Source organism: Eublepharis macularius, chromosome 10, assembly GCF_028583425.1.
Source record: "Eublepharis macularius isolate TG4126 chromosome 10, MPM_Emac_v1.0, whole genome shotgun sequence".
Classification (NCBI taxonomy): Eukaryota; Metazoa; Chordata; class Lepidosauria; order Squamata; family Eublepharidae; genus Eublepharis; species Eublepharis macularius.
The window spans coordinates 59118798-59137667 of NC_072799.1; the positions used below are offsets into that span (position 1 = coordinate 59118798).

At 37.4% G+C, this 18870-nt stretch overlaps 1 protein-coding gene across 1 annotated transcript; it reads left to right on the plus strand.

Annotated features, from left to right (window-relative positions):
* Positions 1–3152: 3152 nt before the first annotated feature.
* RBM46 (RNA binding motif protein 46) lies at positions 3153–15759 on the plus strand. Its single transcript, XM_054990376.1, has 4 exons — positions 3153–3303; positions 3810–4277; positions 8574–9356; positions 15560–15759. Exons 1-4 carry the CDS (start codon positions 3153–3155, stop codon positions 15757–15759), a joined length of 1602 nt encoding a protein of 533 aa, XP_054846351.1.
* Positions 15760–18870: the final 3111 nt, after the last annotated feature.

Genomic DNA, 18870 nt, shown 5'->3' on the forward strand with positions numbered 1-18870 from the left:
CCTACAAAAAGAATTCTCCATTTTTTTCTGGTTTGGCAGTGTCCAGTTCCAGCAGATTAGGTTTGCAACCATGTTTGCCACCACATTCCATATATTTTTGTTAGAGTTAATCAAAACTTGTTACGTTCCTCTTATGTATTTGAATACCCCTCACACCCATTTTAGCTTAATCTTTTTATTTTCTGACAAAACAAAATGATCTCAGGCACTATGATACTTAATAATAATAACATTCTATTTATATACTGCCCTTTAGGATAACTTAATGCCCACTCAGAGCGCTTTACAAAACGTGTTATAATTCCCACGACAAACACCCTGTGAGATGGGTGGGGCTGAGAGAGCATCAGAGAACTATGACTAGCCCAAGGTCACCCAGCTGGCTTCAAGTGGAGAAGTGGGGAATCAAACCCAGCTCTTCAGATTAGAGTCCCATGCTCTTAACCACTACACCTAACTGGCTCTCTTCTTTACTGAGAATTTGCTAATATTCCTAACGCTTAGCCCATTGCTGTGGGAATGATATATTTAATGATAGTTCTCTAATGAAGTGTCATTAAGATGGTATGTGTGTCAATGATTCCTGTGGAATGCAGTGCACTGATTAGCAGTTTGCTCATCAAAATTCACTGCATCCTCTGTGATATTCCTGTTGTTGGAGTCAGGCCACCTAGTATCAGGACAGAAAGCACATTCTGTAGAATGCAGCAACTAGAGTGTCTTAGTTTTATAATAGGAGAGTAGCAGCAAAAATTACTTCCTGGCTTCCAGTGACCCTAATCTGTAAAGAAAAGGACAAAGTTATTCTTTCTCTGCATTGGCCCAGTTTGTGTTTCTTGATCACAGAATAGTATGAAAGGAGGGTTGGAAAGTGACATTGTTCTTAGATTACAAAAAGTTGTGGATTGTTCTGGAGTGTGCATCTTAAGAGTAAGAACTTTAAAGGCTAAACTAGACCCAATGTTATAAACAGTGCTTTTTCATGTGCATTTTCATATGATTTCAATATCAAAAAAGGTGCCTAGTTCAGTGGACAAGAGCCCACCCTCATCATATTCTGTGCTTTCCTGCTGTAAACAATTAATCCAGTAGTAGAAGTGGCCGAACTGCACATTACAGCTACCTCGTAACCGCCACAGGGACTTGCAACAGGATGCTCACTTCAGAAGTGCCACTGGAGCCTGATTTGGATTAAGACTATGGGTAAAGGGGAGGAGGTGCTCCTGCCTTCCCCTTTACTATTTTTCTGGGCAGCGTTATTTTCCCCTCGGGGGGGGGGGCTGCATGTGCAAACATTAAGTGCACATGTAGTCCCTCCCAATGGAGAAAATAACACTCCCCAGGCCATTTTGGGTCAGGAATATGGCATGGGAGGGAAGGCAGGAGCTCCTCCACTCCCACACCGTGGTCCTCATCTGAATTGGTCCCCATGGTGCTTCTGAAATGAGTTCTTATGGGGGACTTGCAGCTGTTGTATTGCTGCAAGTGCCAATGGCAATCATGTGGTAGATGTAATGTGTATTTTGGACCTCATTTTTGCTCAGATAATTGTTCCTGGGTGAGGGAATATGAGAAGGTGGGGGAATGAGGACATTGAGGCTTCTCAATTGTGCACTGTTAAATCTAAAACTTAGCGTCCTTACGTTTTATATGTACTTAGTTACCGTTGTCACATACAGTGCGATTCCTCAAAATCATTAAGACTTGAGACGTTTTTATTGCTGTTCTGAAGGCCATGGAATTTTACTTCATGTTTCTATTTAATTAATAAATGTTGCTAGTATTTATTTGAAATCTTTTTGTATTCTCACTTTCAGGTAGTGAACTGGACAGTTGGAGCCCAGGAGAAATCCTTTGATGCATCATTTCTGTTGACAGTTTTCAAGCAAACTGTTCAGTTTGTTGTTTTTGAATATAATATAAAGGCTATAGCATACTGTTTTAATCCACTGCAGAGAAGTACAGTCTTGTTTGGTAAGTTGTAGTCATGCCATCCTGGTTCCTTCCAGGCAGTAATTAGAATTGCAAAATTACTTTCCCCCCCTCAGTATTCTGAACTTTTTTTTCTATACAAGTGCAGAAAAATAGGCGTAATACTAGTAGCTTTGAAATGCTAATTTTCCATTGAGTATTCCAAACATCTCCTGATAATTGAACCATGTTGATCCAACTGTCTCATAGTCAAAAACATGTACTGCTCATAGAATCTGTAAGTCCCTATCTTTCACTAAATTTGACTGCGTAGGTTTCAGGTACCTTAGAACTTTTTGCTTTCCATAAAAGAAACAGGAAAGCCATATCTGTGCAGACATCTTACACAGATGTCTGCATACACAGATGCAGACATCTGTGTATATAATTCTAAGCTACCAAATTCTATATTAAAAGTAAAAATAAAATTGTGAGTGTACAAATCAGATTTCTAGAAATGTATACATGCTATATTATTTGTTAAAATTGAAGTTATTCTTACGTGCTATGCATATACAATGATCATATTGCATTGAGGTAGGAAAAAGATGTATCTAAGTGCACTAATAAATATGACATTAAGTGCAGTATAGAGCTATAGATACTGAAAAATACATATCAAAGCTAAAGTTTAATTAAGCATTTGTGAAAGTGTGCACTTCACTGCTCATACACAATTCTGTATATTTTAACCATGTATTATTAAAGCTGAACTAATTTATTGCTTTTGTTTTATTTTTGAAAGGAACACTGTAAAAAGCTAGTGATCTAGTTCTTTTGTGGGTTTAATACACCATAAAATTATTGTATTGACATATCAATATGGAATAAATGGTTAGCAAAACTAATGTAGAAGTGTGTGTGTGTGTTTGGGCAGGGGGCTTCCATCACACAAGATTTCCGAGGTGGAAGCATGGAGAAATTTTTGCCAGTTTCCCTCCCTGTGGTTCCTGGGGGTCCAGTTCCTTCAGCAGCAGTCTTTTGGGTTGCTACAGGAGTGGGCAGAGGGAGAAAGTAGTGCATTCTTTTTTCCTCCTCTTTGAATTTTTAAAAAATTAAATGGGGCTATATATATGGATGTAAATACATGGCGTTCAGTAATAACTTTTGTAGATGAGACACTGTGCTCTTGAAATTTAATTAACGCTACTTTTTGTCAGTTTTCTGAAGACTTCAGAGCTATGAATGAAGAACACAGTGATGTAGCAAATGGGTGCAGCAAAGTTCGAACTGGTACTCAGAATGAGGCTGCCTTATTGGCTCTTATGGAAAAGACTGGCTACAACATGGTTCAAGAAAATGGTCAACGAAAATTTGGTGGGCCTCCACCAGGTAAGAAAGTAGAGTACAAAATACCATTTTGACTTCTTTTTTTTAAAGGAAATAGCATGGAAATTTTATCGATCTAATACTGTTGGAGCGTTCTGAGGTTAGGTGCAAAGTCTTTTGTGCATAAACTTCCAGTAAATTTTACACTTTTTGATTGTCTGACCCAGTACTTAAGAAGTATCAGATTTAATCTGGTTTATTTCCATTGAAATCAGACTAAAGTTATCTTAGACACACTGATAAATATGTCCAATTAAAATCAGTGGTTTTCATTGCTTAAGTGTAATGTAATTTATACTACTATATTTTGATCTGGAAAATACAAACCACTGTATTTATCAGAATTTATCAGAATTTATAAACTGTTTTGTCAATAGTAGGTTATTTCCCCCAAAATGCTAAGGAAATCACTATCATATGTGAAGGTAAGATTGTAGAATCTTTTAGTGACATACTAAAATTCAAAATGCAAAGTATGTAGTAATGAGGTACTGAACAATTTTTTTAAGGTTGGGAAGGCCCACCACCACCTCGAGGCTGTGAAGTTTTTGTGGGAAAGATTCCTCGTGATATGTATGAAGATGAACTGGTTCCTGTGTTTGAAAGAGCAGGGAAGATCTATGAATTCAGACTGATGATGGAATTTAGTGGTGAGAATCGGGGATATGCATTTGTAATGTATACAACCAAAGAAGAAGCTCAGCTTGCCATCAGGATCCTTAATAATTATGAGATTCGTCCTGGTAAATTTATTGGTGTTTGTGTAAGCTTGGATAACTGCAGACTATTTATTGGAGCTATTCCCAAAGAAAAGAAAAAAGAGGAGATCTTGGATGAAATGAAAAAAGTCACTGAAGGTGTAGTAGATGTTATTGTGTATCCAAGTGCAACAGACAAAACAAAGAATCGTGGTTTTGCTTTTGTAGAATATGAATCTCACCGAGCTGCAGCTATGGCAAGGAGAAAATTGATTCCGGGTAAGTCTGTTAATTACATTAACATCCTTTCTTCCTGCAGGAAACTCAGAGCACAAATAAAAACACATTTGTGTAGTAAATTCCCAATCCTGCTTCACTAAGAGCCAAACTAGATTGGGTTTCCCTCCAACCTAACTGAAGTTTAACATATTGTCTAATCAGACCCCAAGTGGCTATGCACTTTTTTGTGTGGCTAATTGATGCCTGCACTTTAGGATACTTTCTGACTTGATAATTAACTTTCTGTTCAGCAAGTCACTTGTATATTTATTTCAATATATGGTAATAACTGGATGTATTTACTTACTGCATCATGTTATAAAGAAGCTGCCTGAAACACCAAGATTAATAATAGATGCAGCTCAGTACTTTATAAAAGAGGCAGGCAGATAAATAAGAGAAGACTGGCATTCCGTAGATTATTCCTGCCTTAAGGTAGCCAGGAAAGAGTTTCAAGATGAACTGTGCAAATTTGCAAGTCTTTCGTTTCCCATGAGGAGTGCTTGTGTATGTTGGGTGAGAAATAACACCATTTATGCTGTATCTAAAGCAGCCATACTGCTCCCTAATCAGCTCACTCAGGAAACAGCGCTAGCTTTTCAAAAGCAGGGAGTGAGATGCTGGCTTTCATTAAATATATAGCCACTCCTCTTATTGGGAAATTGAAGGTGGCTCCAGAGGCTTTTGTGGTAATATGAGGGGCGCATGCAGGCCAGGCAAGAAACACTGTGCAACTGCAGCACTGTTAGGTCTGATAATCACAATTCCTAAGTGAATAAACCAGTACTTACAGGTCCACTCTTCATCTTGCAGGTCTGAAAGCACCCCTCCCTCCAATTTTGCTTTTTAATTTAGATAAATATTTATTCTGTCTTAAAATGCAGATTTTAACAATAATTAAGCAATTTAAATGGCTTCTTAGCTTATTTGTTATATTTGAATAGGAAAGATTCTGAAACTACAGTTCTTAGTTTTGGAAAATTGGAGAAAAATAAAAATGGAAAGAGAATAATGGCAAGGGAGGACTGCAAAGAGTAAGATGAATGTTTAAAATCACCAATGAATAGGAGCTAAAACATGAAGAAAAGATAGAAAATGTTAATCCTACATGTTGAGCCTTTTGTCAATGACACAAAATTATTCAGGATGGTGAAAACCAAGCCTGATTGCGAAGACCACCAGGAGGATCTCTCTGAATTGGATGAGTGGGCAAGAATGTGGCAAATGACATTAAATGCAAATAAGTGTAAGTAAGGTGATGCACATTGGAACAAAAATTCCTAACTTCAGGTTTTTGCTTTTGGTGTCTGAATTAGCTGAAACAGAGAGGGAAAGAGACTTTGGGGTCATAGTGGATAGCTCAGTGAAAATGTTGGCTCAGCATGCAGCAGCATGAAAAGGGTAAACTCCATGCTGGAAATTTTTATGAAAAGGATTGAAAATAAAACTGTCAGTATTATAATGCCCCTTTATAGTTCTATGGTGCAGCCTCATTTGAATATTGTGTGCAGTTTTGATTGTTGTATGTGGAAGAGGACATTGCAGCATTGGAATTAAGTATGGAAGAAAGCAACCAAGATGGCTTAATGGGTTGGAGCAGCTTTCTGTTGAGGGAAAGTTTTATTATCTCTGTTTACCAATTTTGAGGTCCCCCTTCTCTTGTCAATAATAAATCAAGGCTTCAAACTTGGTGTTCTTAGAAGCAGAAAAGGTTTATTATGAGAAGTTGTCAAGCCTGATGCACACTCTATTACAGCAGGGTGCATGCCAACAACCAGCCTGCACCTACATTTATACCATCACACAAGCATGATACAAGTAAACAGCAATTGCATACAGTATAGAGGATTACTAAAAGAATACATAAACAATCAAATGAATGTCATGTGATGTTCAGAACATGATAGATTGAGAGGTTGAGATTGTTTTCTTTCAGGTCATGTAACAAACTATCAGAAAGACTCCGTGGTTATCTCTGCATTGCAGAGGAAGGACATACTCAAGGCTCAGAACAGGGCAGGAAGGAAACATGTAGCCTTCATTTGTTCTCAGAGTACAAACTGACTGTACACAGCAAGACCTTTGTGTTATTACAACCAAAATATAGGATGGAATAAAGGGTAATGAGCACACAGGGAGAAGAGTTCTTTAGTCAATTTAGATCGCATATAGAAGACAACAGAGCACCCCAAAATTCCCTATGAGGAAAGGTTAAAAAGCCTTGAACTTTTCAGTTTGGATAAAAAAAAAACGGGGACATGATAAAGGTTTATAAAATTATACATAGGGCAGAGGGAGTGAATGGAGAAAACCATTTACCCCTCCCAACATACTAGAACTTGAAGGCACCTGATGAAGTTAATGGGTCATCAGTCGAGGCTGGACAGAAGGAAATGCTTTTGCACACAAGTGATTAAAATGAAGAGTTCACTGCCAGAGAGTAGCATAGTGTCAGGCTATGGATGACAGGATATGGCAGACAGATCTCTGGATCATTACAGCAAGACACGAGTCCTTGGTTAAACGACTTTTATTCAGAAATCAGATCTTTTCCATATGCACAGGTCCATAGGTTTACTTAGAAGCAAGGATGCATCTGAGCAGTACAACTTCTTTGAAAGGAATAAAGGCTTGAGGAAAGTACAGGTCTAAATACTCAAACATTCCCTTCCCTTCCAACCCACAAGTTTGAGTGGGAAGAAGTCTGGGAAACTTTTCTGGAGTTTATACATTAGCTAGACAAGATATAGAGAACTGTAATATTTCAGACATAAAAGGTCATTTTCGTGAGCTTCAAAGAAAGAGATTACCCACAGCTCTCCCAGCTGTGTTCCCAGGCTCTGAGAGGGAGAACCGAAAGTGATGCATACAGTCTTTGTACTATGAAATCAAACAGTGATGTACATAGTAGCAGTTGCAATATGAAATCAGACAGTAACACAGTATTAGCATTTAGCATCCCCTAGAACTATGACATGGATGTAGGGGCTACAGACATGACACATAGATGGCTTTAAAAGGGGAATAGACAAAGTCATGGAGATAAGATCTTAAAGATGTGAAGGTCTGGAAAAAAACTGCAAGATATGAGGGGGATGTTCTTTCCCATTTTTTCCAAGGATTATTTTTCAATTTTTCTAATGAAAAAATTGGAAAATTTAGGGAAGTACTTTAAAAAATCCTATGACATATTTTCTGTGTCAGAATGAGTAAAATTCTTCTTAAGGCAAGACTTTTAATATTTAAGTATAGCATAAAAAACTCAGGACTTTTTCATTTTTTCCAATGGCAAGATTGGGAAATTTTGAGGAACACTATAATATCCTATGAAATATTTTCTAATTCTGAGTAAGAAAAAACCTTTTCTTACAAAGCATTTCATCCTTTCCAAATGGAATAATTGAGAAATTTAGGGAAGGTCTGGAAAAAAACCCTTATATTGTAAAACGTTTCCTAAGTTTTTAGTTTTAACACAAATAATTTTGACAACGATTAATATGCTGTAATGTGGTTTATGATTAAAGAGGTCAGTGTTTTCGGTGTTACAATGTTTAGTTTAATATCCAAACTTGCTGGTAGTCCTACCTATTGTGGCTCTATCGGAGAGTTTCTATTCCAATAATATATTTTATTTTGTTTACTACAGGATTTGTTTTCTTCCATCAATCTTTATTTTTTCCTACCTCTCAGATGGCAAATAATAAGTTCTGTTGTTAGCATAGGTGACATAGCAGCTTTGCAACTCTTTTTCAACCATTGGCTATACTTACAATTTTTCTTACAGAAAATGAAGACCTCGTTTTTAAATGTTCTTATATGTTCAGTTATGTAACTGTCTGCTTTACATGTGTTTGGGAGCTTTTGCATGTTGCAGATTCTAAACATGCTTATGTGATATAATAAGTATGCCCATCTTACATGGATGAACATATATTTTCTTATACTTATAGATGTAAAATGTAATTTAAAAATGGCTGTGTTTATACTGTTGCAGTTCTCTAAATCTAAAATGTGTAAAGTGTTTGCAATTGCAGAAGATATGGAATACTTAAAATGGCTAGTGCTCTGACAAATTTCATCACTGCTCAAACTTCGACGAACAGTAGGTTTCGATACTGAATAAATAATAGGAGGATTGAAGTCAACCACATTCATTCTTAAACATTTATGACATTAAAATCAGTCATAAACCACCCATGGATATAACTCTATAACTGCTGTATTACTTACAAATGTACTATAAAATATCTAATACAAAAATTGATACAATGGTTACATTTTACTTTTCTTTTATAGGAACATTCCAATTATGGGGCCATACTATTCAGGTAGATTGGGCAGACCCAGAAAAAGAAGTTGATGAAGAAACTATGCAGAGGGTCAAAGTGTTATATGTTAGAAACTTGATGATCTCTACTACAGAAGAAACAATTAAAGCTGAATTTAACAAATTTAAGCCAGGAGCTGTTGAGCGAGTAAAAAAACTTCGAGATTATGCATTTGTTCATTTTTTCAATCGAGATGATGCAGTTGCTGCTATGTCAGTTATGAATGGGAAATGTATTGATGGAGCCAGCATTGAGGTAACACTGGCAAAACCAGTAAACAAAGAGGGCACCTGGAGGCAGCATCTTAATGGCCAGATTAGTCCCAATTCTGAAAATCTTTTAGTCTTTGCAAACAAAGAAGATGGTCATCAGAAATCTCTAGCAAAACCAGCAAGTCTTCCAATCCGAATTAATGGGCAGCACAGTCCAAATCCACCTGAAATTGAAAGGTGTACTTATCCATTTTTCCCAGGGACAAAACTTACTCCAATTAGCATGTATTCATTAAAATCTAGCCATTTTAGTTCTGCAGTAATGCAATTAGATTATTATTGCAACAAAAATAACTGGGCGCCTCCAGAATATTACTTGTACTCCACTACAAGTCAAGATGGAAAAATACTGCTTGTGTATAAGGCTGTTATTCCTGCTGTTGCAAATGGATCCCAGAGTTATTTTATGCCAGACAAACTCTGTACAACTGTAGAAGATGCTAAAGAATTAGCAGCACAGTTTGCATTGTTACACTTGGGTAAGTTACTAATATTTTGATGTGAATTTTACTCTGGTTCTTAGTTTTCATTGATTTAGATTAATTTATATTTAAAGGAGATGAATGGTCACTGATAGTATGAATGGTATGAATGGAGATGAATGGTCACTGATAGTCATGTAGGTCAACAATACAGAAGTGTCTAATTTTTTTAGAGATCTGCGTGTCCTTCTTTGAAAGTATCACATACAGAACTTTTAGTAGGTCACAGCATACTAGTGTACATGTCTACATTTAATCTTTTGTTTACATTTAATATGTTGTAAGAGCTATTGCTTGTCTTTTTCCCAGTTACTTTGGAAGGGCTTTTTTTGCCAGGTGCAAGTGAGAAATGGATATTTGCCTTTAAGCCAATTAACATTTAGAGAATAAGAATTCTTCTAATTTAATTAAAATAATATGCAGATGAAAAGGTTAAGGATAGTTTACACTTGAATATCACCATTTTATGTACATGCAGTTGTTAAAAAGATGTTAGTAAAACATTTTCAAAAATAATATTAAAATAATTTGTATTTATTTATAGTCTGCCTTTCTCACTAAGACTCAAGGTGGATTACACAGTGTAGGTCAGTAAGATCAACGGCTAGAACATTCAGCAAACAATACAATGGAGTATGGGATTGCAGAACTTTGAAAACAAGCATATATTCACTTTTTAATGAGGAATTTGGAAAGTATATTGCACTTGAGAGATGTCACTTAAAGATCAAATTTTGGGTTTTTTATGTTTTAATTTTTATTTTATTAGTGCAAAAACATAAAAAAGAAAAAGAAAACCAGAAAGGGGAAAAAAGACAGAAAATTGTGCTGGGCTGGCTACAAAAACATTGTTGATAAATCTATACATAGGTATCTGTTAAAATTTGTAAATATTTAAATATAAGTCTATGCACAGTTGCCTTCTATATGTGATAGATTCAAATGTTTAAATTTATAAGGTCTTCAATCTATGATTTACAGGAAGTGGGCTTTTGTCTTTCCAATGTTGACGTATTAGTCTTTTAGCAACTGTAAGGGCACAGTGAGTCCATTTCAGTTAATCATTGGTTAGATTCCAAAAGACAGGCAAGTAGTTTAACAGCGCATTAACATTCTCAAAAATAAATGAGTTTTCTAACAGAAAATTAATATGACTAATAACTTTTTCCCAAAAGTGCTAAATGACTAAACATGACTAAAGTATATGCTTAAGAGATGCATTTTGTGAATTACACTGTCAACAGTTAGACATTGTGCTTAAACTTTTAGTAAAAAGATGCTGTGGTGTCCAATATACTCTAAACATAATTTTTCCTATATAAATCACAATTTAAGATCCATAGTAGCAACAGGTATATGGCTTAAGAGCTTATCCCATTGCCTTAGCAAAATTGGTTGTGACCAGGAAAAATTCACTTGGTTCACAGATTCTGGACAGCCAGCCAGTTTTCTTTCCAGATGGATAGAGGGGAGGATTTTTGGTGAAATTTCAGATGTGTCATCTAACTGGTTGAGAGAGAAAAAAGGATAATTCAGAGTCCTAGGATAATTTCTCTATAAGGTAAAATGGAGCAGTGTCCAGGCTGGCTGGGGTATATGCTTGGTGCAGTCTTGGGCTAATTGGTGAGTGTGGTTCTGGTGATCTGTTCCAAGTAGCCCAAATTACATCAGTCTGAAGTGAGAGGACCTTTCTTTGAGAAGTGCTAACATGACAAGGTTTTTGTGTGTTTAAAAGCACACTGATTAAACACTGTGACTTGATTGACAATCCAATGGCTGGAGATTGAGCAAGGGAGGGTTTCTTCACAATAGCCATTCTGTGCCTTCAAGTGTTGCAGTTCTTCCCACCCACCTACCAACCAATCAACCAAACTTTTGTCTGGCCCCCCATATTCAGCTATATTTATTATTTATTTACTTCATTTATACCTAGGGTTGCCAGGTCCCTCTGTCCTCCTGTTGGGACGATTGGGACCTGGCATTCACCTTTTCCTTGCTCCATGGTGACTTTGCATGCGCATGCCCCGGAGCTGGCATGATGATGTCACTTCCGGAAGGCTGCGCGGCGCCGTCTCTTCCAGAAGTGGTGGTGGTAGCGGAGGCTGTGCGGGTGAAAGAGTGCTCCCCGTGCTCCCGAAGGGCTGAATTGCCTGCTGCATGGCCCGATTCTATCTGAAACGGGCCCAATTCGGGGTGTGGGGGTGCACCCCCCACCAGGCAAGTAAGTGGGTGCGGGGGGCAGTGTGGGAGCTGGGGATCCCTTGCCCCGCGCAGAGGAATGGCATTGCTATTTATACCTGGCCCAAAGCTGTTCATATTCTTCTCCTCTCCTCCATTTTTTCCTCTATTTAGCTTAGGCAGAGTGTGTGGAACAGGCCCACACTTATTACAGTGAGCTTCCACAGCAGAGTGGATATTCTAGTGGAATCTCTTGAAAGAATGTCTCTTGTTTTATATGTGGATTTTAAAATAAAATGTATACCTTGACTTCTCTACTGCTTATATAGTGTTGTTGAACACTGCAGTATGTTTTAAGAGTATGGGTATATCATTGCTTTCATTTTTATACCTCTTTTCCTTACCTTAAACTGCACATTTTTCAGTCTGAATTTCTATCCCAGATGCAGGCAGCACAGGCTTGTGGAAGTGTCTGGTGGGTCACTGATAGTAATGAAACTGTTTACAATAACATATTATTCTTAATGGGTTTTTTTGGTGCAAATGCTGGTTATTTACTGATAAATTGATTGGTTTTATAAACTTTAGGCCTTTAGAATGATGTACAACTAATCTGGTGTTATGAGATTTCAGTATAGCAAGAAAAAATTTAATTGATTTTTTTATATACTGGTAAAATTTATTATGACATAACAAAGGAGAAGCCTGGACTAGTGGTCTTTGTTACTTAAGCTGTTTGTTAATTTAGTGATTGTTGTTTGCTGTGATTACAGGTAGAAAAGTTGAGTGCTTAATTCTTTAAGATGAGTATTGCAATAGATCTTCAAATGTTTTCCATCTGGCATTCCAAGCTTTTATGTTGGGTTTGGGGTGGGGTGGGGGGGCGGGGAGGCTGTTCTGCTTACAAATCTGCATAAGAAATCTGGTTATAATGTGCATGGCTCTTGTGCCTCCTTATTCTGAAGACCATGATGCTCTAAATTGCAGATTTATTAACCTATAAACTGGTTTTACCATAACAAATTTAGCTTACTTTTGCTTCCAGCCAGCATGTGCTAAGTCTTCTCCCTCTCAATCTCCTCTGCTTTTGTTATCATGGAGATAGGCACCTATATGTTTTATTCATGTAAATATTTTAGGAGTTTCTATAAATGACAGTAATTTAATTCTTGGGTTCTGGTACATTAATCTGTAAAATAATTTTAAAGAATAAATTGCAGGGATTAGAAAAAGGTTTAAATAGCCTTATTTAATTAGAATGGGATTTCTACAATTTTTCCAAATTATTATCAGCTAGTTCCAGAGGGATGTTAGTCTTTCATAGCAAAATGCAGTACAGCTTTTAAAGATGTATTGTAGCATAAGCTTTGGTGAACTAGAGTTTATCTTCTATTCACATCCCTTTTGTTGGGTGAATAATTTTATCTGATTGCTTCACAGTTTACAGTTGCAAAATTGTTGTAGCATATCAGTGACCTAAAAGCACAGCTATGTACTGTGCTGATTCTAGTTTTTGCCCTGATGTGTAAATATGTCAGATGTACATTGTTGGTTGAAATCAGATTATTTTACCTTTTTATGGTCATTTAGAAACTAATATGGTTTATTTAGACTGTACATATATTATGGTTTTGTTATGTTGATCAATCGTAAAAAGAGAACTAATGCTATATTTTGTACTCTGGATACTAAGATAAACGTATTTGAACTAAAGGTACAATTTTAAACATAATTTTCATTTCAAAATGTTTAATGGGTTGGAAATTTTGAAGTGCAAGGTCTTTTCCTGCCTTGCTATATCCCCCTGTGAGTCTTCTTTAAAACAACAACAAAGCCAGAGCTGGTGGTATGGATAGTTGCATAGGCAAAATTTCATGAGGGTGTAGGAGGCCCTACGGTGGCCTCCAGTGAGGAGAGGAAACCAGACAAAATCATTTCCAACTCTTTCTACTGACAGAGGAAGTATGGTGAAGCAAGCCTTCTATTGGTGGTAGAGGGAGTTGGGCAGTTTCATCCAATTTCCCTTTTGCATTGCAACTCTTCCCGCCCCTGTCTTGTATTTTGTCCACAATGCTTCTCAACAGCCTCCCGCAGTGGCTGGAGAGAGGGCTTCTCAGACTGTTGGGGGAAGGTATCAGAGGAGTCATCTCCACGAGCATCTTGTGCCCATGCTTCATGGGATCTCATCCATTTCATTACTGATATTTACTTTGATATGGTTCCATGATTGAACTCCCCACCCAAGAGGTTACCTCTGTCAGATTTCAGGCAGATAGTGAAAAGCATCCAAGATTTATAGACATTTTAAGGCAAAACACATTTATATCTTCTGCATTTCTCCCCTTATTCAGCTGGGATTAAATACTTTAGATTGTATCCCCTGCTCCCTTTCATGAGAACTTCCCTGCCAAATTCCATTTGGATAGGAGAAAGGATTTCAGTTTTATGGGCAATTAGCAGATACACAGGCATTTGACAACCCAAAAAAGCAGATAATATGGCACAGTGGGAACAGGGAGGTGCTTGAAAGGCACTTAAAAGAATTTGTTTGGCATCCTAAGGATGCTAGAATTATATGGGTGGAGCCAACCCTGGGAGGTTCAGCAATATAAGGTTTCAGAAAACTTGAAGGGAACAAGGCAGGATTATTAGATTACTTGCTTCCCACCTGATGGAAGAGAGCAGCTGTGTAGAGGGCAAAGACTTTCTTTAATTTTCTTCTTCAGGCACAGATATTTTCACTTGTATATATTACGTTATATATTTTCACTTGTATATATTACGTTTTAAATTACAACAAATAAAAAATAAAGAAAGAAATGGCAGTAGGGGCATTTTGGAGTCTCGGAAAAGCTAGGTATATGGCAGCACTGAGCACGTCAAGAAAGTAGCAAAAAAGAGATGGAGACTTTTTTGCGTGCGTCTCCTAGAAGATAAGTAGCAGAACAGAGGTGGCAAAGCAGGCTGTTGGTAGCTGTAAGACAACCAGGTAAGGACTACAGAGGACAGCTCCGTGTTACAGATTAAAGCAGATAGAAAGATGTCTGTCTTTATAGCACTGGAAGGTAGACACTTGAGCAGAAAGGGCAGGCAATCACTTTGTTTTACTATAATGATGTTCAAATATGGTGATAGCCCATGGAGTCCGATCTTGTCAGTTCTCAGAAGCAAAGCAGAGTAAGCCTTGGTTAGTAATTGTATGGGAGATCTCCAAGGAAGATGAGGGTTACTATGTAGAGGCAGGCCATGGCAAACCACCTCAGTTTCTTGCCTTGAAAACCCTAGTAAGGGTCACCATAAGTTGTACATGACTTGACGACACTTTCCACCACACAGTTTTTCTAATTTATATTGTAAATTCTGGTAACTAAAAAGTAAAAAAGCAAACACACCTGGGTGCTCCTGTAGATAGCAGGCAAGGCTGTCCTTTTGGTGTCCCATACAGGCAGTATTCAGTAATAGAATTGGCATTAGGAAATATAATACTTTTGTTTGAGCTACAGAATGACTGGGATGGGTTCCTTTATCTCATTGATCTCTTATCTGTGACATGACCAATGTTGATGTCAAAGGAGTTGGGCAAATCACTTGGTATGACTGTCAGTTTCATCATCTGTAAAAAAAAGAAAGAAAAAGGAATGATTTTGCTGGATTTCCTCTCCTCTCTGCTGGGCTCCTTATACCCTAATGGAATTTTGTTAACGAGACTCTCTAAACCACTAGTGCAGACTTTGTCCGTTCATGTGTTTTAGAAGGCTCCTGGGCGAACAGCAAGACAGGGAAAGACCTGCATTGCACTTCAAAATTAAGCTGGAGTTAGATTGAAGACTTCTGAAACTGAGGAATTCTTCAGTGGTATGAATATAAGGTGGAGAAGGTGGGAAGGGAAGTAGCATGCAAACACAGCAACAAGCTAGGCTTCTGCCTGTTCTGGATAAACTGTTTTCTTTGGTTTGTCTGAATGTAGCCTGTTGCTAAAATAAATATATTCCTATTAATGAACATAACCATTTCTTTTACAGATTATAATTTCCGTCGAAGTTCAGTAAACAGTATTTCTCCTGTTAGTGCTACACTCTCTTCAGGGACAACAAGTGTGCTACCGTATACATCAAGGCCTTATTCTTATCCAAGTTACCCTTTGTCACCAACAGTTCCACTTGCTAATAGCAACCATGTTGGACAGCGTCTATATATTTCCAATCAGGCCTCATTCTTTTGAGGAACAGAAAAAAATCTGGATGAAAATATTCATTTTATTTTAAAATTATAATGTAGTTTAAGTTTAAATTGGATCTATACCATTAGTTTTGATGAGTTAACTATTTAAGTCACTTTTAGAGATTGCATATAAATTTGCTGAATATATGCAGAGATGTATTTCTGCTTAACTAGAATGTAATTCTTCCCAAAATGTGTCACGGTATTTTATTATTTGTCTAAATGTACATAATTACTTTTAAATAATTACTTTGCCGACCTTTAGCTTTATTCTATTTTAAGTGCATGCAAATGTTGGTTGTAATCTTGTTACCCAGGATCACCTTTTTTTGGAGCGAAGAACCATTATTTAGCCAAAAAAAGCAACTTATTATGTAGAAAAGAAATTGATTTTTTTAAAAAAATACAAACTTTAACTCCCTATAAGAGACTTACGTGGTCCTTGGAAATCACTTTGCATATTTTAAGTTGCATGGTAAATATTTATTTTATTAATAATTAATAATTATTTTTGTGTTAATTTATCCACTGTTTAAATTGTTGAGCTTCATTTGTTAAGGGTGTTCTATTTGATGTTGTCATGTTTTAATGTTCATATCATGTGTTTAATTCCTTAATTGAATGCAAAGATTTTGACATTAAATTCTTATTGTGTAAAATAGTAGTAAGATTTGTCTTTAATGTTTAAATGTATTAGTATATTTCAGGTCAGATCAAATTATCAAGATTATTGGAACTGTTCTTGAAACCAGAATTGAGACAATATCATGACAGCAACTACATGCAGAACCATAAAAGAAATTAAAACTGCTAATACCTAACTAAAACAATAAAAAATCAAAATATGGAAAACCACAATATGCACACTACAAGCATATACAGCCGAGTTCATAAGTTACTGGGTTGGTATGGGAGTTGATTCCCTGTGGTTGCTTGCTGAGCTGCTAATATAGATAGAATCATGTGAGTGGTATAAAGGGCATTATTTTCTTTACCATCCTCCTCTTCACTTGGAAGTGGGCAACAGATGTATCAGACGTAGCCATATTTTTCATAATTTCTCTTTATAGGTATTATTGAAGTGGCATAAATCCAGACCAAAGGAAGTAACATCAGTGCTATTCCAGTAACATCAGACTAGATTCACTTGCAAGAAAGCAAGTAGCATGGTATTTTAGACAATTCTTGTGGCCTGAACTTTGAAGTATGAGTTCAATTTTATCTTTTTCAAATTAAGTTTTATTACAAAAATCTTTCCTAGGTTAAGGAGCCCTGTGGCGCAGAGTGGTAAGCTGTAGTAATGCAGCCCAAGCACTGCTCACGACCTGAGTTTGATCCTGGCGGAAGCTGGGTTCAAGTATCTGGCTCAAGGTTGACTCAGCCTTCCATCCTTCCGAGGTCAGTAAAACGAGTACCCAGTTTCCTGGGGGTAAAGTGTAGATGACTGGGGAAGGCAATGGCAAACCACCCCGTAAAAAGTATGCCAAGAAAACATCGTGATGCGACGTCCCCCATGGGCCAGTAATGACTGAGTGCTTGCACAGGGGACTGCCTTTACCTTCCTAGGTTACGTTTGACTTCTTCAGATCAAAAGTGGAATAGTGGCATTAAGTGACCTTGAAAAATACTACTCAATTTATACTTAGAATACTGTTACCTGAGAATAAGATCCCAGCTAATCGTTAAATGCAGGATGAAAATCCATGTGGCACTTTTTTAAAAAAAGAAGCAACTTCAGAAGGAGCATCATGCTGCTTCTGTACTGCAGGTTTCTTTCTCCGCTCACCTGGGCTTTCATATATGAGCACAATTGTTTTTTACTCCAAAGCCGCCTCACTGGCCTACAGCCAAACTCTGAGCTCTCATTAGTCATCAAGTCTAACAGTAGTTGATGGATCCATCGTCCAATAATTTGTGTAATCCCCTTATAAAGTCATCAGAGCTAGTAGCCATCGCTACATTCCATTGCAGTTAGTTCAAAAGTAGTAGTACTTTTTTTGTTCTGATTTTACAGTCTATGGCAGTCCTACGCAATTCCAGGTGCCATGTCACCATTGTGACCTGAAGATTTCTCATGCGCCTAAAGCTTTGGTGGGCCCTCAACTTGTAAACTTTATTACACAATTTAAAGGAGAAGGAGAGAAATAGGGAGCCAGCCCTTAAAGGGATGTCTTGCCAAACTTCTAGCATGCAGCTAGCTAATTTGTTGCTAGGATATGAGTGGTACTGTAAACAGAGCTTAATTGCTCTTGGCTCTCCTTTGCTTCTGTTGGAAACTTCTGCTTTCTCTTTCTGCAACTGGGGCAAAGTTGAATGTAGGCAGGTGGTTGTGCTTGGCGGGCAAAGGTAAGAGACTTTGCCCCCAAGGATGTGAGGGGGGACAGAGAAACCTAACTTGGAGAGGAAGTAACATCTTTTGGTCTTCAAGCAAACTTTCAGTAGTATTAGAATCATTCAGAGCACAAATAATACTAATACACTGTCAGTTGTTTTATATTCAGGCTTGCTGTACTAATTATATGCACAGGATTATGATCCATATTTACTGAATCTCTGAAGTAGGGGCTTCTGGTTGAAATCTGTTCACCCCTTCTAAAGGACTCCAAGCTTGAGTTGAAATAAGGTATTTGGGGTATTTTTCTTCATTCTAGTTACATAGCAATACAATAGTAGCAGTTGGCCTGTCTTGCAACATTAGCTTAAACAAACAAGGCTTGAGGCTGCGGAAGCTTATGCTGCAATACATATCTTTTAGCTGCTGTAGGGTTCTTGTTTTTGTTTACTCAAATTTAACATGGCTACCCCACTGGAACCCATCAATTTAGACCCAGATAGTTGACATCAGCTGAATGAAATGGTGGCTTTCTGTTATACAAAACAGTAATGTTCATAAAGCTTTACAGAGCATAAGAAGCCAAATCCCTGCCCCAAGGAACTTATAGTCTTAACATTTGAGCCAAGGAATATGACAGAGGAGAGAGGATGACGGTGAGGAAAAACTGGGGGAAAAAGTTTGTTCCTATTACATGTTCATGGGCTTAGTTCCTGTAGGGGAAGGGAACTAAGGGGTTGTGCAAAAGTTTTCAAGTTTTTACCGGGCTGTGCCTCTTCA